This window comes from Pezoporus wallicus, unplaced genomic scaffold (assembly GCF_028554395.1).
Source record: "Pezoporus wallicus isolate ANWC-B61680 ecotype Strahan unplaced genomic scaffold, APGP_CSIRO_Pwel_v1 contig_5524, whole genome shotgun sequence".
In the NCBI taxonomy this organism is placed as follows: domain Eukaryota; kingdom Metazoa; phylum Chordata; class Aves; order Psittaciformes; family Psittacidae; genus Pezoporus; species Pezoporus wallicus.
In genome coordinates this window covers 1,536,282-1,561,085 of record NW_026636622.1, presented here as the reverse complement: position 1 = coordinate 1,561,085, position 24,804 = coordinate 1,536,282, and the positions used below count along the sequence as shown (strand labels likewise).

Sequence of the window (24,804 nt, the reverse complement as noted above, 5' to 3'; positions counted from 1 at the left end):
CAGTGTCTTAGCAAAGCATGTTGTCGCCTACTAAAGGCTACAGTATGCTACCAGAAGCTCCTTCAAATCATCTTATGCTCTTTGATTGCTTAGAAGTTTTTGTTGTGCTTCAAGCAAAGGCAGCTGACCAAAGCTATATAACGGTCATAAGATAAAGTCTCTTTATTAGGAGGGCAAACTAAAAGAATCTCCACAAAGGAGCACAGAAAGGAAACAAATGTTTAGGAGACATTACAACTCACAGGAATGTGCCCTAAAAGTCTGAAACCTTACACAGGTGCAAACAGCAATGAAGTGTGATAGCGCAGCTCTCTCCTGGTGTAAGAGCGTATTTGTAACATAAATATTCACACTGCCTAGCCAAAAAATAGAACTACATTGCGATTATCTCTAGAGTAATAAATGTTACCTTATGAAAAATCTCTACTTTCCCTAAGCTGAGAATCAAGTACCAAATGAAGAGACAGAGCAGGTTTATGGCATGCAGTTCCCACATGCCAATTTAGGACTCACGTATTCTGAGGAAACCCAGTCATCAACATATTTTATGATGTTCAAATACAGAAGATGAAGTTCCTGTCCCAAGGAACAAAAAAGACTTGCCCAATGCACATTGAGATATACTACTTAGAAATACCAGGCTCGCCAATTTAGCTGCTTTTGCCAGAGTGACATTAACTGTATAAATTAGATCTAATTATGCAGAGTCCTTTCCAACCCTAACTATTCTATGATTCTGGCCACTGAGAACTAGCAGTTGGGTGACAATGGTGGAATATCATCCTCATTTCTTGGAATGCTCTCTATAGGCAAAGTATTTGGGTGGTTTTATGCTTACAGAACCAGAAAGCCCATTCTGGCAATGCTGACATCAGTGGACCTACTCCAAAGATACACTGGGACCAGTTGGTCCACTAAGTAAAGTGAGAACAAGAAATAGGACACATGTATGCGTCTCATGAGCCTCCACCCTCTCCTCACCCTGCTACTTTCTTGAGAGCACAGAAGTGTACGCAGCCATTGCTGGCAGCATGTGTTATAAGAATTTTTGTCTTTGCAGTCAAAGGCAGGATAACAGCCAGAAACCAGGATCTGCTCAGCCAATGACATGGTATATTAAAAAGCCTTCCAGCTTCTGTTTCAAAACAAAGAAATCTTGATAAGCCTGAAGCCAGCAGCTGCCACGTACCTTACCTTGGGGACACCTGCTGAGCTGCTGCCTGTTTAATATTACATTAAAACAGCAACTTTCCAGATAATGAATTATGTATTTGCAATGAAGCTATGGTACACAGGGTGCTGGGGAGGACAAGGCTTGGAAATGGAAGAACCATTTGTGTAAATGGTCTGCAATACTGGAAAAGTCACTGATGGCTTTATGATTTGCCTGAGCCCCAGTCAGGTAGCAGATGGAACTGGGGGAGCACGGCAAGTGCTGCCTCCTCCTGCCTTCCTCATTTTTTATTGAAAGCAATTGTGTGAGTTTGAAAGTCCCTAAAAAAAAAAAAAGTGAAAAAATAACAGAACTATAGATCTGCACTTGTGACTGCCGCCAGTTTTATTGCCCTAACATTAAAGACACAGAACGTTAGCTTTTATCATTATTTTTATTTAAATGGTTTACAGTGTGAAAGCAAGAACCAAAGACAGCAATAAACTATTGCCTTGAAGCTCTGATCCCTGCCAGTTTTCTCTCCTTAAGAGAGAACTCATCTATAGTCTCTGAATCAAAACTGCAAGCACTTGCCAAACAGACATTGCTTCTCCAGCATTCCAGAGAAAAGATTTACTATTTCTCTTGCCTAGTTTAATTTCAGTTAGGTGATCTGGGTACCTAGGCACAAAAGCATTAGATAAAAACAATAAAAGTGAGCATATATACAAATGCGGTAAAACATGTTATCCTTAAATGCTCCTCTCTACAGATATTCCAGTCCTGACCATATCAGAGCCTAAATATGAGTGAAGACTGATTCTCAGGAGGCAGACAGTAAAAAAAAGCTCTTCATACCACACAGCTTATCCTAAAGGACACCTTCCTGCAAGACCGGCTTCATTCAGTTCAGCTCTGCTCCTGCTGTCCAATTAAAAGTAACCAACATGGTTCAGACTGTCTTTTTTGGATAAAGAGTAGTCACACCACAGTAACTGCAAAACAAACTTATGACAACTATAAGCAAGTGGAAGTGATTTCAGTGTATGATTTAGATATTAATAAATAAAGGAATTTCAAAAAGATGTTCAATTGCTGGAATATTCTACTCAAATATAACTAAACATTAGTGTTTCAGGGGGACAGGCACAGCAGAGGTTAAAATTACTTTCCAAGGTTATACTATATGTCTGTGGGGAAATGCCTTCTCTGTATTAAAAAAAAGTGCAAATTCCAGAGTGAGAAATTCCTACATACCAGTGGAGAACAGAGATACAGAGACACTAAATGATTTCCAGGCACCCTGGGTTAATTAAACACTGATTCTTATAAGGCAAGGAATACCGTTTGGAAGGTCGGTCATGTGCAACTGCAAAGACAGTGCCAACCCTAGAAAGCAGAAAGCAAAGAATGAGAGAGAACAAGCTGACCAGCATGAAGACTGCTCCCCCAGCACAGGATGGAAAGCAAGCCACAGTCTCACCAAAGCAGTGCTCTCAAAACGGGAAAGACACATCAGAAATTAGGAGTGTATTGTGTCTGAACAAGCCATTCTTTCGCTCGGCAGCCACAGTGGTTGCCTGGCATCTCCTCTATTTGGAGAGGTTTAACTGGTGAGCTGAAGTCACTGCTCTCTCAGCAGCATACGCACAGCTCATTGAGAGGCACAGCAGTGTGCTGGCCTCTTCTGCCTCTTGAGCACTATGCTTCTTGGCAGCACTGGCCTCTCTGGCTGCTGAATCTCAGAGCCCCATGGAGACAGTGGCCTGTATCCCACAAAAGCCTAGATACTGGTTGGATAAAGCCCCAGTCCCACTCAGACTTTAATGGTGATGAGGGAGGTTAGCAATAGAGCTACATGGCTCTGGAAGTTATTTGCTGAATGACAGATGTGTCTCTGTGGTGCCCTGCCAGCTCCTTTCATATCTCCAGACCCATGGAGTCCAGCACACTGCTTCTTGGAGTCTCCAAATGCTCAGAGCAGCAGAGCGTGCAGCCAGGATTCAGACTGCCTGTGGGCTCATCCTCTATCCAAATGCCTTGCTTTGATACCAGATACTTCACTACAACATGTCTGCACCTTGCTGCATCCCAAATCTATGGAATTAATTTATTTGTAGGGGGTTCTAAGACTGATTTCTAGTCAAGGAAACGGTCTTAGAAAACAACACTCTCACCAGTTCAGTTCATAGTTATCCAGTCCCCTTTTCTGCCTCACAATGAGACTTCTGTACTGGAGCATCCACCAGAAATATGGATAAGGGGTTTAATAAAACACAAAGGGTTAAGTCACACTGCCTGGGCTTCAGAATTGCAAGTAAAGCCACACACCACCACAACTCCCAGGTGCGTGTAATAATGGAGCTATCCAGCTCCTCTTCTCTCCCTATTAGCTCTGCTAGATTGAACAGGTGATGTATGACTGACTGGACAAAGTATTAGCATAAGAGCAAAAACATGATGGCCCTTGGTTTTGCTTTTCAACACAACTGTTATAGATGTTGAGCATCCTCATCTCCAGTCCTAGCATTTGTTTCCCTCAAACCACAATGTTGTATGGATTGAACACTTCTCACTGAGACAGCCTCTCTCAACTTCCCTAATGCATATAAATCTACTCACCTCACAAGCACATCAGAGAGGGAAAAACAATCAGACACAGACAGAAAGGATCAGGAGAGGCAATGAAGCTCAGGCTCAAATCCTGCCTTTAGCATGGCCACCCCTGGAGGTCCACACAGTGTCCCCTAACATTATGAAAGCAGACACTGAAAGTCTCATAGGTTGACGTCATGCAAAAATGACCTAATCGGCAGCTATCAGATATTCTGAGGTTGCTGGGTGTGGGCTGCTCTTCTCAGGCAGCAGCTAACAGACTCCCTCCCAGGAGTGGCAGCCACATCACTTGTCTGCTGCACATGGCATTTTCCCCGGCAGCTCTGTTTGCTGAATACAAAGAGCAAGCCCACAACATTAAAGACCAACCCTTCCTTTGAAGTTGAGATTGTTTGGCTTGCCTGGCTACAAACTGTGCCTTAATCATCTGGCTTTGAAGTCCTGTAAATCTACAGCTGCAGCAATGTAAGGACCACTTGGTAATAAAACATCCATTATTAATTTTTTGGAATTAAAGAGGAAAAGGTTTTTCTGGAGCTGAAACTTTCTTTTTTCCTCACAAGAAATGAAAGGACAGGTAAAAGTCAATCATGACTTTCCAGGATCAGAGACAATTCTGACTGTATGGCATCTTATAGCCCAGTTTTGAGTAGTGTTGAGCTGGTGTTCACTGAATGACCAAAGGAAAACAGAAATTTTATTGTAGAAAGGCATATGAGAGAACAGTAGGTTTTAACAACAGACTGCAGAGGTTGATAAATACTTTAATAGGTTTAATGTCTTATTTAAGGGGTGTGTGTGCAACTGATAAGAGTTTGATGGCTCTTAAAACTGGCAATAGAAATAAATGAGTTTTTACTTGTAGCGTTCCAGTATCTGTCATTGCTGTAGGTTTTACCAGAGTGTAAGAATAGCCTAAAGATACATCACCAAATGAGATCTCTGAGGAATCTCCACAGGCACAGCAGTCTGCAAAGTGAAGGATGCACAGAAAGAGAAAATGTTGTATTTCAGCTTGGCCAATTCACTTTAGGGGTGTCTAGAAGCTCTCAACCCCACAAAAATAGAGAGAGAATTAATCCAAAATGCTGTGTAGCCTGGCCTGGAATGCTAGTGAGAAGATAAATGGAGTATGGTGAAAATAAAACTCAGTTGGAGAGAATCAGCCTTCAGCTGCAACTTGGTACAAACATTGCTCAGAGAGCTAAGAGACAAAACCCTGCACTGCCTGGGATTTCAAGCTATAAGACTTAAGAGAATCAGATTCCAATTTCCAGCTCTTCTGGCCGCTTCCTGTATTCATCTCAGCAAGTTCCCTCTCCAGCCTGGATCGGGAGTGTTTATTTGGGACTTTTCTTTCCCATGTGACCAGTATTTTTGTCCATGAACTTGTCTACAGCGCAGCTCCTATCCTTAGGCCATCTGAACCTGTGGGAAAGAGATCATGCACAAACCTCACTGCTCTTGCTGGCTTGCTCTTTCCCTGATCAGACACACAAAGAACAGCATGGACAGACCCATTGGAGCCTGTGGCTACTATAGTTTTTATGCAACTGCACTTTTGATGCTATGCCTAGGGCACTCTATAATCATTTAATGCCTTTTAACAACCACATTTACTTACTGGGAAATATGTCCTTACTCAGATCACAGTAAAAACCTCTGCAAATGAAGTGCTTTCCGGAAGGGATTGAGGAGGGATTGCTTCAAGTAACTGGATGGAAAGTGGCTCAAAAACTGGCAGGAGTCTGGCGTCTTTAAAGCAAGACTAATAGACTGATGTTAAACATGGAGTTGTCCAGGTAACTCAGCACTCTCCACTCAGACACACAGGTTCTCCCTTCCTGCTTTGGTGCTTCCCTTCCCAGGCTATTCTGGAAGCAACAAAAGAAAGGGTAGCACAGGGCACAGTGGGCATCATAAGGAAACAGGATCCCTACCCTGCCACTATGCCTGGACAAGGAGTATCCTCAACAGCTAGATGGCTTTCACAGATCAGACAGATTTGCAGAAACAGTCTCAGACAGGCAATACCCTTGACCCTCTTTGGCTCACCAAGTTGCTTTCGGGGAAAAGCTATTTGAGGTGCCCAGTTAGCTGACAATTTCCACTTTTTTCAGAGTTGGTAGTGAGTTTCTAAGAACAGCAACACTGGTTGCTGTTGGCTGAGTTTCCCTGTCATCTCTTGAAGGCCCAGATCATGCCCATGCTGATTCTGGTTTTAAAATGGTTACTTCATAGCCCCCTCTTGCTTGGGGTGGGGGGGGGGAACTGCTGCAGTTCCTCACTGCCTTCCCATCCATGCAAGACTTTCTCTCGAGGCTGAGCTCTAGGGCTAGGCAAATCACAGCCACTGCACTGTGGCACCAATGCTGGCTCCCAACAGATTCAGCACCACTAAGTCTAGACCTACAGCCACAGCTCCTATCCCCGCGCTGCTTCTGGAGGCTTAGTCCTCTCCCACACCAGCACATCATCTGCCTCCACAGGTGGGAATGCCAAATTACAGCACGGCAGCAACAAGGTTCAGGTGACTAGGCAAAGGATTAAGTAGTGAATGACTGCTCCTCAGCTTCAAACTATAACCTTTAGGTCACGTTGACTCATGCTCGATGTCTAAAGCTGGGCTCCGAGCCTAAACGGACTGATGTTCATCTAATAAATCACAGCTTCTTACCAGAGGGTCAGGAAACATATACACAGCATATGGACAGGTATTCAGCAGGATGCACACCCCCTACTCTTGTAGAGGCATCAGGGCTGAGCAAGTTTATCTTCAGGTGCACCTGCGAGAATAGCCTTCCTTACCTTTCCTGGCTGTACCATCAGCCCTTTCTTGCCATGTCTTCTGCAGACACGGGTTCGGCAGGCACCTTCCCTCAGCATCTGTCTAAAGAGACATTTCGACTGTGGCACATGCTATAAGGGAAGAAGCAGTGGTCAGCTAAGTGCTCCCAGCAGACAAGGAAAAAAAGGGAGCAAAACCCATCCTATGCCCTCTTGTAAAGTATCATATATATATACACACACACAACAAACCCCTAAAAAAAAAACTAGCAAAAGCAGATTAAGAATTGACTTATAAGCTTTTCTCATTCTTTCTAATGTAGACTCCTGACATGGTTCTATCCTTAAGAATCCCTGAACAATTGTATAAATTTGTGTACCTGCACATACATTTTGCTCAACAAAATACCAAAAGGTTGGTACCAGTAGCTACAGGTTAGCTTAGCTCAGTTCTCACATCCCAGCTGATAGTTCTTGTTGTGCAACCCCCTTTCAAAATAAGAACCCAGTAGTAAACATGAAGGTAGGTTAAAGAAAGCAAATTCACATATCTTCAAAACCTTTTCTTCAACTTTCAGCCTGCAATGAAAACCTATTCAATACCACTGTGTAGCTATACCTTAGAAACAATTTATATTCAAACAAAGAATTGGGGAAATGCATATCTCAAATACATATATATATAAAAATATATAAAAATGCTTGGCCAGGTAAGCAAGTCCAGTTCCTCAGATCCCAAGGAATTGATGCATGTTCCAGCAACAAAGAAATCACTTCTGTTTACATTTGTATAAACCCCACATTTGGACTGCTGGCTAGATAAAAAACATTATGATAAATACACATGCAATAGAACAAGAAAAATACAAGCAATATGTTTCACTATTAGGAGCTTACTACATTGTCAATTCTGCAATGCTAGAGGCAAACTGCTCTCATGAAGAGTTTTATATCTACTTGGAGGTAGAACAATCACATTTCCTGACAAAACCCACACGACTGTCAAAGCAAACCTCACAACAGCGAGCTGAAAATCTATGTTGAATCATGCACACATGTAGCCCTTCATAGGAAAGATGCTAAGAGGAAATATGCTTTTCTTCACTTGGCAATATTCATTTTAAGTTATTATTACAGTGTAGATTTTTTTATTGTTGTTTTTCAAAGCTCCTTTTGAACAACAGAAACAAAAATACCAGAGCATTACTCAGCTGCCTACTTAAACCTATCTGGAAAAACAAATATACATAGGCATTCTGTTGTTGTTTTGCTCTGCCTTAGGAATTCCACCCCTGTGCAAAACATATGCTCCATGTTTAAAGGGTTAAACTTTCTCTCAGTCAGCTTTAGTGAGTGTAAAATGCAAGATAATAACATACACTGTATCTTGAGCCAAAAATGCACACAGAATAACCAAACCCCCTGTGCTAACCGACCGGCAATATGAATAGATCCATTCCCACTGCTTACTAATTCCAAATAAATCCTTTACTGTGATTTTAAGCAAAACAGACAACACTAAACACACAAAAAATATAATGACTTACCCTTTCGGAGACACTTGCTTTTCTTAAGATATTTGGCAGTAAAAAATGGCATGGCTGAAACACTGAGGTTTCAGCCAAAGCTGACCTTTTATTACCAAGTGCTAAGAGCAAATGACTGGACCAAAGAGAGAAAGCGAATTATTATACCAGATCTTTAAAATGCTCAGTGATGAGCAAAGGGAATTCAGAGTGGGATAAAGTATGTCAAGTTGCACGGTGGGGATTGCAGATATCTTTCTGCTCATTAGCACTGCTGTTCAAGTTATTTAAAGTGTGCTGGGGGGGGGGGGGAAATGAGGACAATTTCCATGACAATATGTACAGTATCATATAAGGAGGAAGCATTTTTTCAGGCAGAACTTCTGCATTACTCAGCTGCTACAGCAACCAGCAATATGTTGAGAAAGGAAAAAAATAAAAGCCCAAACAAAACACATCAGGTTTGGAGAACGTAAAAACCCTGATTCTATTAACCAGTTCTTGTCTAGAGTGAAAAACGATCACTATAAACCTGCTATGTCAGATCACTGGGCTATCCCCTCATTTTCTTCTTAGGCACTTGTGAAAATGAAAGAGTCCTTCCTAAGCAGTAAAAGAAATCATCAGAAGGTTTTGATTCTAGTCCCCCCAATAACTGATGCCTCAGTTTCCCTACCTTTCAAATGGAGTGACAATACAGCCATGTTTCTATTTGTAAAAATCTCTGAAGCTCTTGGGCAGTAGGTACTAAGAGAAGGACAAGTACTTAAAGTCCATTATTTTGCCCTCCAGAATTATGGCGCTGTCACTCTGCCATGCTGATTTTAGGACCAAAAGCCACCTAAAACTCTCTTGCTTTTATTCAACCAGGATGGTCTGATCTGGAAATTTAGTCTTATTCTTGTTGCTTTTGTTGCCCTCTCTGGAGAGCTTAAAGCAGTTTAGTATCACCTTTGTATCCTGTCTAATTCCATAAATTTGGGACAGTATATTTAATGGCAATGATATTTATCCATGTCTGCCTCCTGCTAGTCACCTACCTCTAATTCACTTCACCACAGCATATCGCTGGGGCAGGCAACACCTCCATCCTCACTCCTTGGAATATAACGGACAATGCCAGAAATCTTCCTATGCACCCTGGGACACATCAATTTCTCTATGCTTTAAGTCTTCCTATGAGTAATGACAGGACTCACTCTTTTAAAAGCTCATAGACTTGTCATGGAAAACATGTAAAAGCAAGAGATCTATACTTCCGTGGGTGGTTCAGCTCTTGGCTTTTACCGCTTCCAGCCTTTGGTATACTGCTAAGTCATCACTGCACTGAGATGCATGCAGTTACCTGAAAACATTTATAACCTATAACCAATAACCTATTGGCTGGATGTGAAGTCAGATTTCTAAATCAGCAAAATGACTCAAATGAAACTAGTACTATTCTTATAAAAGAGCATACAGTTCTATAATACAGACTGTATAAATGAGGGGTGCACTCTACAAGGTAGAAAGCTAACAGCAGGGCCTTTTCTTGAACCATCTGTTGTCAGCTCACAAATATATATATTATTTATTTATTTTTTTTTAATTAGGAAAGCCAAGCTTCATACTTGAAGGAAATCCATTCAGTGTTCAATCTGAAAATCTTTGCCATAGTTGAACATTCATAAATCCTGTGATGCCCAATAAGACGTCATTGTTCCTACATCTGTAGTACCATACCAAAAACCCCAAGTCTCTGTTCTTTCATTAGGCAGTTTGAAAATAAGCTGAGAAGCTTTCAGGCATACAATTCTTCCACAGTAAACTAAGTTAACCTGTGTTTAGCTTAATTATGTTAACATATTTGAACAAAAGTGTACTTAAGCACCTTGGAGCAGAGAGAACAGAGGTGAGAAAAGAGCGCCTATGAATCAGTGATGTGGGCAGTTGCCACCTGTGAACTACCACAGGGGGTGGGTTGTGAATTCACATTATCTTGGAATGGGCTAAACTAGTTACTTCCCTGCCCTTGGAGATGGCCCAATACCACCTGCTTCAGAAAGTGGAAAAATTTTGTGCATGTAGCTACTACATCTCTTCCATCCATGATCAGACTGGCACACATCAGAATGTGTCTGTGTGAGTATAGAAGGAATCAGTCTAGTAAAATTTATCCACACCATATTTAATCTGGAAACAATACCTGAACCTAATCCCATGTTGCCAAGGACTACTCAGATGATCTTCCAGATCTAACACCATCTATGGCCTCACAAATTAGCCATGAATATCTAGATATTTTTATTTCTTTTTTGCCTGGGGAGGGAGGTAGGAAAGGGCTTTCCACCACTGACAATTCCTTCCAGAAGGTCCTGAACAAAGATTTACACTAGAATCCAGTTATTTTGAAGGAGAAACTCAGCAGTAAGGATGAACTCGTAGAGTTCCGTGAATGTCATGACACTTCCTCCTGCTATCCTTCTGTGGTACATGGGAAAAGATGTTATGCCCAAACTGCCTTTGGAACGTCCCCTTTATCTTTCAACTTCCTCTTTGCCAGCAGACGTGCCATCCACACAGCAACACACCAGGCTGGAGTTTTGCTGAAGTCTGCCTTTTTGCTCACAGTAAATTAAAATGACAAAAAAGAAATACCCAGTAAAACCACAAGGGAATTCCCTTCTCTGCCATTTTAACACAAGGTCAAATTTTGACTAATGCAGTAACCCCTCCCACCTGCCTAAAAATCTGCCATTTAATGACCTCGCACAAAACCCTTCTGCTTTTTATGCCAGTACCCCTATATTCTGCTTCATTTCTAACTCACTCTGCCCTTGGAGCTAAAAGCAGAGGTTGCCCTCCTGTTAAGACCTTTGGTTTCCAGAGGGAACTTTGAACTTATGCAAACAAACATTTGTGTGTCTTATTCACTGCAATGAAACACAGACTCCTTTTCTTCCATTCCATCCACACCTCCTACCGCCACAACTTACTTTGAGGAACCCTAAAACCTTGTATCTTCACAATGGGGGAACTCTTTATTTGCTCATATTTTTCTGTTTCTTAGGCACAGTTTTCCTTAATCAGCTCTCCAAACAGAGAGAGATCAGGTGAAAATTTATATCCTGACAAAAATCTGCAGACACCAAGAACAGACTGGACTGGATCCAACATAATCATTCACCCAGCTTTCAGTCTGCTTCCTTCAGTAGCACTTTTAGAAAGGACTAGTTTTAAGTGGGACTACAAGACCGCTAAATACTTTTCTGTTAGGTATCATCACTCAAAAAAAAAAAATAATGCATTAATATAGTTATTGGGTCTCTCATCTTCTGATTTTCCTTTCCATAACTTCAGATTCCCATTCACAGACTGGCTATTTGTGCAGAGCACAAACATTGAGCACCATCTTTGCTGTTAGCAGCAGGCTGACTAGTGTGGAGATAAGCACCTATGACTCTTCATACTGCATTTTCTCTAATAAGTTTCTGTATCAGGTTTCAAAACGCTTTACTAGGAATGTCAGCACCATCCTCCCCCATCTTACAGATAGGAATTGGAGAAAGGGATCATGACTTCTGTACGCTCACCACAAGATTAAAAAAAAAAAAAGAGGCATATGAGGAAGGTTTTTCTGAATGCATGCAAGTGATCAGTACAAAGTTGTTTTTTTTGTTCCCCTTCTCTCTCCTGTAGCCCAAGAGAATTTCACCATCTCAGAGGAACAGTGCAGTGACTGACAACAGACATGAAAACTGCTACTTTCTATTAGACTGTTAGTTGTGGCCACATGTTGGAATTTTCCACTGAATTACAGCCTAGGGGGACTTTCTGCTGTTATTTCCCACCTGGGCAAAGTCTGCATGAAACTCCAAGTGAAAGGCAGTAAGTCTCTACCTTATTGTTAAAGCATGTGATGACAGCCTATATGACAAGGCTACATGGCTCTCAGCCCTTGAGTGCAGAGGATGGCAATGACTGGTGGGGAAGGAGGAGGAGTGGAGGTGGAGCAGTTGCCCTCCATCACCCACTAACACAATGCACTAGAGTGACAGGCAGTGGAGGAGCAGGCACTTCCTCTTTGACTTCACCACCATGTCTGGGCTGGAAAGGGACCAAGGCTCTGCAGCTGAACATGGTAAATGAGCAGGCAGGTGGCCATCAGAGGATGGCATGGCCACATTCTGGGCAAAAGCTGCCATGCTATGTGAGCTGTAACACAGGAGGGATACCAGATGACTGTAGCAGCACTCACCCCAGCCTGCTCCCATACCCTCAAGTTCTATTTTATCAGATGGAAAGAGCGTGCACTCAGAGTACCCGTTTAAAAAGATTTCTACCCCCTGCAAAGTGACCATAAGAGATTTCTATCTGTTGCTGGCTAGGCTGATAAAAGTGGCCTTTTTTCCTTTCAGCAGTTTAGAACTCAGCCTGCCCTAAAACAAGTAGGGTCATTTTAGTCTGTGAACCTCATACATAAATTGTATCTGCAGAACAAAGGGATCTCAGGTCAATTATAAAGATCCTGTGGCTACAATATTCTTCTGGGAAGATGCCATCTACATATGCTTATTACAACCACATAAATCCCACCGTCTCACTTGCCTCGAGCAACTGTCTTTAAAAGCAAGCAAAATAATTATTTTTCCAACATACTTGTCATCATTAATTATGGCCAGAATAGCCAAGTAGGAGTTCATGCCCAGGCTTTTAAATGCTTGTAGCTAGCTAGTATGGCTGCCTGTAACTTTACAGCCTTTTGCAGTGTTAATATTAACATACTATGGCTTCATTAAATGAAGGTACTCATTGATGACTTAAGTATGATTCTTCAACAGAACACCAATACCCTTCATGCTTATCTGCCTCAGAGCAAGAACGGGGTTTAATTTATGGCTACGTTATGGGTATATTCAAGCACCACTGGCTGTATTCCTAAAGCCGCATTCAAGCAAACATGTTCCAATGAAGAAAAGATTTTCAAAATTCAAAGACAAGAGTTTGCAGGAATTACGTGCTAGAAGTCCAGAGTTAGAGGCATTTCACTGTTCCATTCGTCACTTCTGCAAAGCTCTGTGGTATTACTGTGTGAATATATGATATTAATTTCCTAAAAATCAGAATGCAGACTTTCCCACTGAAGTTAATGGGACTTCCCCTACATAAAGGCTACAGAATTCATCCTATGGTTTGTTGTTTTTTGATTTTGGTTTTTTTTTTCTCTCTAGTTAACTGGACAGGGCATTGGAGGGGTACAGATGCTATCGCCCTAGTACATCCCTGTGCTTCCTTATTCTGCTTACCAGGACTTCCTAAACTCCTTAAGCTGAAGAGGGTGGTGTGCTGAAAAAACACCTGATACAGAAGATTACAATGTAGTCTGAAGTCCACTTATAGCTTCCAGGATGCATTTTTATCTTGACTGGTTTTTAAATTACATGTTTCTGAAGTAACAATGACTTTTGTTTGTCAACCAGCCTGTGCACAATCTGGCTTCTGATCACTGTCACTCCAGGTATTCACAAATTACAGGTCAGCCCACCAAAATCAGGAGACTGGCTTCCAGCTGATGGGAAGTTTTCATTATTATTTATCTTCTGGTTTATGAGCCTTCACAGATCTTTATTTTAAATTCACAAGCAGCAAAAGACTTGCTTTTTATTAATGAAAGCTGCAAGATTTACTAATCATAGTATTAAAAATTAGGGTTTTAAGGGAAAACACATATTAATAAACCACAGCATATGAATGTAGGCCTACATATTTCTGAAAGGGAAACCCCACAATCTTGTTAAATTCTGTAAATGAAAGAAATGAAATTATGTAGGTACCTAAACCAAAATGAAGCCAGAAATCTGTCTGCAGCACTAACAAAGTGGAACAAGACAGAGTAGTAGGTTTAAAGTGCTTAATTAAAGATATTGATAACAAACTGATTCAGTAAAATATCTTTACTGCTGGAACTGAATGCAAAGAATAGCTTTTTAGAGACACAGCAGATAAAATGGATCAGAATAAATCATTGCAGATCTGCAAGTGTTTTGAGAGGAGCCTTTGCTTCTACCCTCAGCATATGAAATAGGTGCAATTTTGCTCCTAGTCATGCAAGCAAAGAAGTTTAGCAGAGACATCTGTACTCTACATCCCAAGCAGCATAATGAAAACGAAGACAAGGACAGAAAGATAGGAGCTGAACAGACAGACTGCACATGCAACATAAGCTATCAGCACAGCTTCTGTGAGATACCCTTATCCTGCAGCTCCAGAGCCACTGTGTACAAGCCCCCAACAATCCCCTCCAGCGCTGCTAGTAACAGAGTCACAACCTTGCCCCACATGTGCAATCAAGACGATGAAAGCCTCTGGACACCGCTTAAGGGAAAAGTTTCTTTTTCTCCCCAGAGTAATCTCTGATTTTCATTCTCATTACACAATTGCTACTGCGCATTCCCTCAAGCATACATAATGAAACACAGCAATGCCAGTCTCACCATGCAAACCTCTCCGGGCTTTTATAGGGGCAAGGGGAAAGAGGAATATAATGGTAAAATGCAAATCAGCCACATACTGAATTTAAAAGCTGCCTTTAATTATAATTTCTTCCTGTTTCCCTGGGTATTGGGAGCACTGCTCTAAGCAAGCCACACTGGTAAACAGAGCCCTGATCATCTTATTAAACTCATTCAAGCACATTACATCTGCCTTGGCAATTCACTGGTTTTGAACTGAATCTGAATGCTAGGCTACAACCAGGCTCGAGTACCCAAGGTTCTATACTTCAGCATTTCTCTTTTCACACCCCTCCACTGGGCTGAGACTGAGACAGAACTTCTCTTTCATGTAAAAATGTGAGGAAACAGTGCAGGTTCCTGTATCCTAAACCAAGATTGTTCCTTCTTTCAGGGTTATACTACTGCTTGCCTGTGACCTGCAACCCCTTTAGTCCTGCACTCGGCCGAGGATCCCTTCTTTCTGTTTGTATGGTGCCTCCTCACAGCATCATCATGTGGCTTGACATTTAACTTTCAGTTTTTCCCTTTCTCTCTAATAGAGCTGACAAGCAGGTAAACACCTTATCTTCAGAACTGGCAGTTACAACAGAAATTGTCCCAACTAGAATACAGACATATTCAATCAAACAGAAGATGCCTGTATTTCAAGGGGCAGCAGGGGAAATAAATGTAGTCATGACACTGAGCCAAATTCTCAGCAGGTAGAAGTCAATCAGCTCTAATGATATCAGCAAATCTTAATTTATCCCCAGCTGAGAATCTGGCTCCACTTCTTTCCTGTGCACAGCCACGGCTGACAGCTTTTGGCCTGTTAACTAAGCTCCAGAGCTAGATTTATACTATAAGTTTTTTCCAAAGATGCCAGAGGGATATCAGATACAGACTGAAGTATCATTCTTGTACAGCTTCAGCTTAGACTAACAAAGCTGCAGATCTGCTACCATAACACATCCTGTAGGTCACACTGAACAAAAGCCTCATGTGAAAACAGGTAACTGATACTTAACTGTGTTGGCAGTGTCTGCTAAGCCAGCTGTGTTGACTAAAGAACACAGCTATTTTCACCCTTGCGCAGTAATAAGTGTACAACATACATTCAAGTTCAGATTGGTGCAGTTAGAGTAGTTAAACCCACAGAAGAATCTCTGCAACAGAACAGAGCCAGAAGAAGTGGAAGGTATATTTCCAGCAAACTGGAACACTTTTTAATTCAGCAAATGGGTCTGGCCTAATTAAAACATCTCAAATTATTGAGTTTTTCATGAATTATTTAAATATTCCTCTTGATAAATAGATTTCTGCTGATCTACAGCAAAAGAAAAGCTTAGGAAAAACAGTGTGAAAATAAACTTAAAAACACTGGTCTGGAAGTCAGCAAACTGTCTTGGGATGACCCAAAATGAACCTGTCCTCACTGCTTTGCTGAAAGGTAATTTCAATTTAGGAAGCCTAAACCACTATCTTTCCACAGATTTCCTCCCCCAGGATCATTACTTGCCTAGAGAACAAAAATGGAGGCAAGTAACCAAAATGTAAAATAACAAAAAAAAAAGAAACCCCCAAACAGCAGCAGAAAAAAAAAAAAAAAAGAAAAATCCAATTTTGCCTTTCTTCACTAGCATTAAGGCCTAAGAGTTCCTCTTTGTTCAGAAAAGGCCCTGCAGCTGCAGGATAATGCTACAGGGACTCAGACAGTTCCTTTCCTAGTGGAGGATGGAGAGCAAGAGACAGTTGCATGCTCTGTGCTCTGAACTGATTTGATCTGTCAACACCGACCAGCTAAACCTTTCACACCACTAGCCTCACTGATAAGGACTGTCGGCATCTTCATCACTCCTCTGCTGTACACAGGTCCACAGTCCATAGGCTACCGTGAATTTGCATTACTATGCTTTACTCACTTGTCCCTAGGGAATGAAATGTAGTCTCTCCACCTTTCATACCGAACATGGTAGATATGAAGCAAATTTACCAGCAGTTTACTTTAAACTGCACTGATTCCTCCAAGTTTCTCACCCATTGCATGGCAGAAAATCATCTCAACATACCTGAAGCTAATGCAGTGATACACACTCAAAAACATTTGAAGAGCCAGAAATCAAGATGCTAACTCCAAACCCAGTAATAGCAATGCAAATGCCCTCACCTAACAGGTCAAGATGATTTGTTGCAAATCATTTGCACACAAACATTCAGGTAGCTTAGCCACCCCGTCACCATAGATCACCAGCTCTACCACGACAGCCTTCATTTTAGACTGGGGTCAGCTGCTCTCTACAGCAGCCAAAAATTATGATTTTCTACCACAGTACTTATTCAAAGACAGAGAATTAAATATTTAAAGAGGGAAATCATTATTGATTAGATTTTATAACAGGGCATCAATGGTTTATGTCAAGAACATAATGCAGCCCCAGGGCGAGAAAGCAGGTGGATGCAGTCTCAGGAGGAAGGACCAGAGTAGGAGACATTTAAAATATCAAATATCTTAGGCTGTGCAACATTTCCTCAAAAGGGTTGGATCCCATGGGTTTATCTAACATACTGGGAAACTGTACCCAGCCTGGGTCACTTTGGTTCACAAGTCCAACCCCCAGTATCAGTGGTAAACAAACTGTTTAGGTCAGGTATACCATACATCCCACAACACTGCAAGTTAAACAAGTTCCAGAACACTATACAAACTTGAGGCTTAAGTTAAAATAAAGAAACAAAACTGTAAACCAGAAGAACAGCCATGTCCAGTCAGATCAGAGTTGGATGTACAGTAAGAAGGTACAGAAAAAGTACAACAGAAATGTAGTTTTTTCGCTGTTGTATATAGAATATACACATCCATATGTTACAGCTGTCTGTAACAGCTACCAACAAACTTGCTATCGTATGAGAGCCTAATCCCATTCTGAAACCATTTGGATTTTAGCTCCCATAATAAACTACAGTAATGAGGGCTGCAATATAATTGTGAATTGTCAAGAAAAAAAAAAGCCTTTTTTCCATTTTAAAAATATAAATTCTGATTATCTAAGTAATCCTAACTGCTGTGTTATGATTAGTCCTGAATAATTAATTATTCCCTTTCTGTTTGCCCATACTGTTCACAGTTATATCCAGTTCTGTTGTATCCACCTCTCTATCTACTCTTAAGACCTAGGCAGTTTCTTTCTGCATGGAAGCCATCCATTCCTCTGAAACTATTCCCGTTGCTCTTAATTTTGGTATGTCCTTTTTGGGGATTGTTTCAATTAGAGTAGGGGAGATCAAGAATATGATCAAAGTCCTAAATCTATTTTACAGGAAGGCACATGTCTGTTGAATAAAAGTGGACAGATGACCATAGGAAAAGGGCTACTGAAGTCACTGTCAGAAAGAAAGCATCTCTAATTGCATAACTGAAGGTATTTTCTCCAATTTTTAAATGGACTCAAAGCTGTCAATAAATCTCCAGCCATGTCCTGTTGTATCACAGAACAGGCACACTGCTATGGGACTTGGGTGAGGCTTGGGTCACGAAATCCACGACTGATGGTAAATTTGCAGATGAAAGAGGCAGCTCCCTACAAGCTCAGCTTCCCAGGTGGCATTGCTTTACTCAAGTCAGCAGTGCTGTACTGACTTTTATCTGTTGAGAGTGATACCTGTGAAAAAAGGAGCACAGGGCAACACTGGAAATGAGGTAACTTTCGTTTGCAGTGTGCTCTCCTATGTGCCAAATTTTGCTTTGTGTTTTTATAAATTCCATATTTTATAAATTCTAAATTTTGTAACTTCTAGATTTTCCATCTTCCAATTTAGAACGTGTATGCAGAGGACAGGAAGTGAGTGAAAGTGAAGCCACAATGGTCCCCAGCATACACAATGAACACAGGAAAAGCTTCTGATGTTCAGTACCAACATTATAATGAAGATGACTAACACACTGTCACTTGAGAAGCTAGACGCTCAATAAAGAGGACAAAAAGAGGAGTAACATTAATAATGACTTATTCTTGCATTTCAAACTCTGGAACAGCTTAGCGGTCTGATGATCTTTCCCATGATATCAGCACCTTACTGGTGCCGAGGTGGAAAATATTCATCTAAATATTTTTGATTTGCTGTTTCTTCCCCATTTCTGCAGTGTATACATTATTGTTTCAGAGTACAGAACTAGGATGTCTGCATTTTCAGTCCTAGCAGCCATGGCTTTGATCCATAGGTGGCTATTTTTAGGAGCTCCGAACAGGCTGCTGCAGCCAAACAGTGTGAGAACAATTTCTGAAGCAATTTTGACTGCTTAGATGCTTTTTGATACAGTAATTAGAGCAACAGTGACCAGTACCTTAGTTGAGAATGCTTCTGACTATTTTGAGGTATGTTAAACAGGATCTATCACTGTACAGCAGCTGACAACAGACATGCTGTCATACACTGGCTATCCACTGTGTATGGTCAAGGAGCTGTTACAGAAGCCACTGCTCAGCTGAAACTTTGTCCACAGCACTGCCGCAAAAGGAGTAGGCAACAGTATTGCTCTGATCTGACCAGCAAGCCTAAGCAGTATATCACGGTAATCCACTAAGCAAGAGAAGTAGGGTTAAAAACTGACATCGCCTGACTTCCCTGTGTTCAACTCTTGCTTAAATGCAACATCTGCATCATTGCCAGGCTAGGAACATTGCCGCTTCTTACGGCTGCCCAGCAATATCCATTGCAAGACTCCTTCAGTTGCCTGTAAGTGCTGAAACAGCTTCTGCACAAGGTTGCCTGAATCATGCAGGCTGGGAGTAAAGGGGCAGTACCCTGGGCAGGTAAAGGCTGCCTTGTCTGGGATAGATCCACCACCTCAGCCTGGTCCTGGTGGCTCTCCAATGTTTTCTGTCCTGGTAGAAAGGAGCCGAGTGAATTCTGCTGAGTCTGACTGAGTCACCCAGGGAAAGGGCCTGAGAAAGGGAGAGCATCTCTGCAAATGATCTTTCTGAGATAGTAACTTCAGCAGGAGATAGAGCCTTCTCACCATCTCAATGAGCTTTTAGATCTTTCCTTCTGCCCTCTAAAGTACTATCTTTTTCCTCAGCACTCTCCTCTACAGCCCTTCCCCTAGATTGACTCTTTAAGGTCAGTGGCTAATTCCCAGCCTGGGAACTCTGGGAGATTTACCCGGCATTTAGCCTGCTCTATTCATGACCTGACAAAACCAGAGCTAAGATTGCTGGTTGGACCCGAAGGACTTCACACACTACTTCAAAATAACTAGTCTTCCTAATTCTGCTGTAATGACCTTGCACACATGACAGTGGTTTTGCTAGGTGGACGTCAAACTGTGTCTATACCTGGCACTAACTGTACCTTAAAGGAGAATCAGGGCTTGACAGTCCCTTTGAAAACTGTAATCAAGCTTATGTTAACGTTAAATGCAAAATTTCCAGCTAACTATAAAGCTTAATGTTATTATAATCTATAATTTACAAGCAGGCATAACAAAAAAGAGGAATAATCCATGTAATTACTGGCCTGAGCCAGACCCCTTCTCCAAGCAAGAATAAAAGTAATAGGAAGAGAATGAAATACTAATCAACAGGAAGATGGTAAACAATAGGTTTCAGAGGTGGTATTGGTTTATAAAGGGCAAAGTATTCCAGACAAAATGGATTGGGTTGCTACAATAAGACTGTACAACAAGAAAAGCAGCAGGGGCAAAATGCTTGGATTTCATTACAGTACCATTTCCTGTGGCTCCTGAATTCCTTACTGCAGTAACTCAAGTTGTCTGGAGCACAAATACTGCCAGAGGAACCCAAAACTCTGAAGGGCTTCTCAAAAAAAGCATTATCACATCATGCAGTGTACTAAACTTGAGAAGGGACATGCAATAGCAAGCAGCAGAGTAGGAAGCTCAGAGACAGAAGGCCAGTTCTGCTCTGAGCTGGAACATGGTTTTGTTCCCTTTGCTGTAGCTCCCCTTATGCAAAATGGTGAAGATGACAACTTCTTATTTCTGTCTTGCTTAACATGGCAGAAGTTCCACAACAATTACTGCTGGCTCTAAGCTACCAAATCATTTAAGGCATGACTGAGCTAGATCAGGCACTGACACAATCACATTTCTGTCAAATTAGCAAAAGCACACAAAAGAGAGTTTACATCAGCCTCATGCCAGCTGCAGGAGAAAAGATACCTAATCCAACACAAAATTGGAATGATATAAGCAGAGCATATCTATATAAGCAGACCATATCTGTGTCGAAATAAAGCTTGCTGGTTTAGAGCCTAGGGGGATGTATTTTTTTTTTAGTACAAATATGAAACATCAAAATGAATTAAAATCAGAACAGTGCATGACTACATCTTTGGTACTAACAACTCGAAAACCCTGTTAAATTCTTGAAACAGCTTCAGACTGTCAGCTTTTCAGTACATGTCTAATCTCTCACTACAATACACGCAGTATTAGGCTCTAGTCTCAGCTATGCTTCAGGTCTTGTGTCTAGATTCATGTTTGCACCAAGAGCTACTACATTTAGAGGCATCCATCGTTTCTCTCTCCCAAAAGAGCACATCCTGTAATTTTTATTTAGTGTTCAGATAATATGTTCATAAAGATCTGCAAGTGTAAGAGTATGTGAAGATAGTGTGTTGCAAACTGCAATGACAAAACTAGATCAAAGAATCCTAGATAGGTTATGAAGAGAGAAATAACCACAGGAGATTAAAACCAATATATTATTTGAAAACGTGTACGTTATGGAAAAATTAATCTTGGCAACAATGAGAGATGACAGGGAATGGCTAATTACAAAGGAATTTGTACGTGATGAAAGCAGCAAAGAAAGCATAGTTTGGGCTGCAAAGTAAGAGACCTCACATCATCAATTCTATTCCAAGGTATTACATGGCTCTCTGAATTTACATGTTGTCATACAGTTACCTGCTGTATGCCCAGCTGAACAGCTTCCCAGCATCACAGCCAGGATTCTCTCCATGTCATTCTCATCTGAATTAAGTGATTTTACTTAAACTGTAAAAAGCCTAATTTCTGTGAAAACCAGATTCCTGTCATAATTGTAGTTTTCAGGTAACTAGGTAACTAGTATTTGAGATCTACCTATGGAAAAGCAATGTTACAGTAAAACTGTTTCTGACTGTTCTGTTACTATATGGCTTATACACAAGCTACTGCAAACAGTTTGGCAGGACTATCACAACTACATAGATGACTCAGAACCAGTTGTACTCCTTTTCCTGCACATACACAAAGTAAGGTTTTTTATAAACTACTGCTCTTCTTTCAAGCATGCTGAGCTGCTGTTCAACTGACAGGCAGCTCTGGAGTTGTCAGTGGTAGATATAGATCCTGCACTGGCACATATTTTTTACTGCTGTTTCACATTTCTCTGAGATTTCCTGTAAACCTATCCATTTATATTGTCAGACAGCATCTTCTGCAATGGAATCTGGACCTCAGCATTAATGCCTACAATGCTATCCAGAAATAACCCACAGAACATTGTACAAGCCTCAAGCCATGGAGAATATACAATAGGAACAAATCATGTCTATCAGAAGCATTTTCCCTACAGTATTTCATGGCTTAAAGACAAGAAAGAGAGCAGAAAAAAAAAGCCAGGTGGTGCAGAACTTGTTAAAAGGGATGTGAAAACATCCCAGGGACTATACATGCTGCCAACAGTAAGAAAAGAAAATCCAAAGCAATTTGAAAAACAACAACCCAAAGCACCAAAGGCCAAAGCTGTAAGGAGAGAGGGCTAGCTGGCCCTTTTCACGAGTCTGCTAGGCCCTTCAATTCTTGCAAGATCTCTCCTGCCTCAAGCAACGGGGGTGGCACTTTGGGTTTATATATGGGAAAAATACAGAACAGAACAATAACGATTCCATGTGGAACCCATATTTTCCCCTAACTCCCTTCTTTTCCCCATCTCCCATCTGCTCCCTGCCTGAAGAGAACCCTTGCTAGAAGCCACAACAACAGCTACTTACCTCTGTAGCCTCTCCAGCCGCACTGGTGTTATTAGCGGCAAGGCACACACAGGCTTCCTAATCAACGTTATTAAAGCCTTTCATTACAACATACACGCACCGCTTGTGTGTTTATGACAAAAGTGAACCTCAAAGGCTCAATTCGTACAATATTAACAAATCAATGTGGTGCAACAAACAATCTGCTTTTCCCAGTAAAAGCAAGATGATGTCTTGAGTCCCAGGTTAAAGAGACCAACTCATCTCACTGCTGGTTTAAGACTAAATCTACTCTTGTCTCCTATTTTAGCAGCCTTACTTTATCTACACACCTCATTGCATGAGTGGATTCTGCTTTCCCAATATCCTTGTATGGTAGGAAACACAGTGTAAATCAGATAATTGACTATGGATGTCTCTGGCTTCATTGAATGTTTTCCTAACTTCTCTGTCCCTCAAAACTTTTTTGTTTATTCCCAAACTTATTAGGCTGCCATTATATCTAATCTCAGTCAAATACCCTTAAAGTCAATTCCTTCCATCCCTTTCACTTACAAATTTATATAAAATTCAGATGTCTATTTTTAACTTTCTATAGAAATACATTTCAGTTTTAAGAGCCGTGTTTGAATGCTGTACTCCACTGAGCCGGGAAGGAGTGGTCCTTCTAAGAGATGTGAATTATTATGTTTATAGGTAAGAGGTAAACACCTGCTACCTACTGTCTGAGTGGATGAGGGCCCACATGCCATCACCATCACAGAAACTAATGAAGCAGTTAACACTTCTGCCCAGACAGAACTAAAACTGAATCTCTTGTTAAGTTACAAACAGCAGGAAGTCTTTGGATCTTCCTAGAAGCTATTTAAAACACAGGTGGACAAAAGCTAGTATTTGTTAAGAAGTAAATATATTCTGTTATCCTAATATCCCTTTAGTGTTCAGATACTTTTAAAGGTAGCTGACAAACCTAACATAACTTTCCATTCCCACAGGTGTGGCTATCCTAAATTGGCACAGAGGACCTCTCAACTTGAGCAGTCAAGCACAGGAATCAGGGATAGACAAAAAGCAACAAGGCTGCCTCAGCTGAACTGTATGGTTCTCTAGAAGCTTGCGGTTCAGGATGCCAAGCTACCTTGCAGAAGGAGGCATGAACATGCAGCACAAAACAGATTCACACCCTGAATCTCAGGCCTTTCCATCCTCCTTGGGCTAGGTTTTTCGTGTTATTTATAGCGCTTCACCAGCAGCAGCCTAAGCATAACCATAACAGCCACTCAGTGATGTAGGCAACAACATCCATACATGTCATTCATCCATGTACTTATGCCAGAGGTTTTCAAAGACTTGCAGGTAGATGGGGTCACAGTAACAGATCCAGGACATACCAAAAGACATAGTTTTGTATTTTTTCACCAGAACATTTCTCTCCAATTCCATAACCAATTTTGGATCAATAAATAAGACTCTCCACTAATCTGAAATTTGTTGCTTCTAGCTGAAAAAACACCCATACATTTCCCATCCATTCAAAGAGATGGAAAATGCAATTTTAAAACACAGTTAAAATGGTGTCACCTACTCTTTTAACACAAACATTTCTCTGAACTTGCAACAGTCCACTGAGTAATTTCAGTCTTTGAAATTCTTTCCTTAATCAAACCCTGGTGATCATGTTCTTTTTGACGACAAGCTAAATCTAGACATGACATTTTTTGGACTCACAGAAGGAAATCCTAGCCATGTCATTTTACATGCTTTGGACACCTCGGTCTCCAACTCCAACACTAAAAGGGATATCTGCACTGAAAAAGACAGTAGTTACATGGCCTGAGCATTTCAAATTGATACCTAAGGAAGGCCAGCTTGAATCATCTCATTCACTAACCACAGCTGCTGCAAGCAAGCTCCCCAGTAACCTGAGGGCAGCAATGGGAATAGAACCTGGCAGGTAAACACCTGGAGACAGAAACCTAACCCTTCTATCCACCCCAGCTTCCTCACATCCATCTCAGCTGTCCCAAGTTCCTCAAGCACCAGAACTGGAGCGGGAATAGCTGAGAGAGAATGAAAAATTAACTAAGCGATCTCTATTAATAACAGCTGAGAGGAATGAATGAAACACGACTAGGTCAGGGCCGGGAGAGTGAGAAAGGGCAGGCTGGGCCCCAGCATGCCAACAAGGGCTTCACATTCTGAGAAAGAAACTTGGAATTAAGTATACTTAAAAATAAATCCCAGTCTCTGAATACCTCTCTCATGGCTGCAG

General features: G+C 41.3%; 1 protein-coding gene across 6 annotated transcripts in view; it reads right to left on the bottom strand.

The window, feature by feature from the left end:
* The window catches only part of ARHGAP22 (Rho GTPase activating protein 22), a 161,521-nt gene that overhangs the window by 50,845 nt on the left and 85,872 nt on the right, over positions 1 to 24,804 (bottom strand). The window contains exon 1 of one of the 6 annotated variants that reach the window (XM_057401053.1): positions 8,104 to 8,366. The exons of the other annotated variants lie outside the window; for them this stretch is intronic. Within the exon in view, the coding sequence (XP_057257036.1) occupies positions 8,104 to 8,155 (52 nt within the window). The 5' untranslated portion in view covers positions 8,156 to 8,366. Of the gene's footprint in view, positions 1 to 8,103; positions 8,367 to 24,804 lie in introns of those variants that run through there. 6 annotated transcript variants of the gene reach the window in all.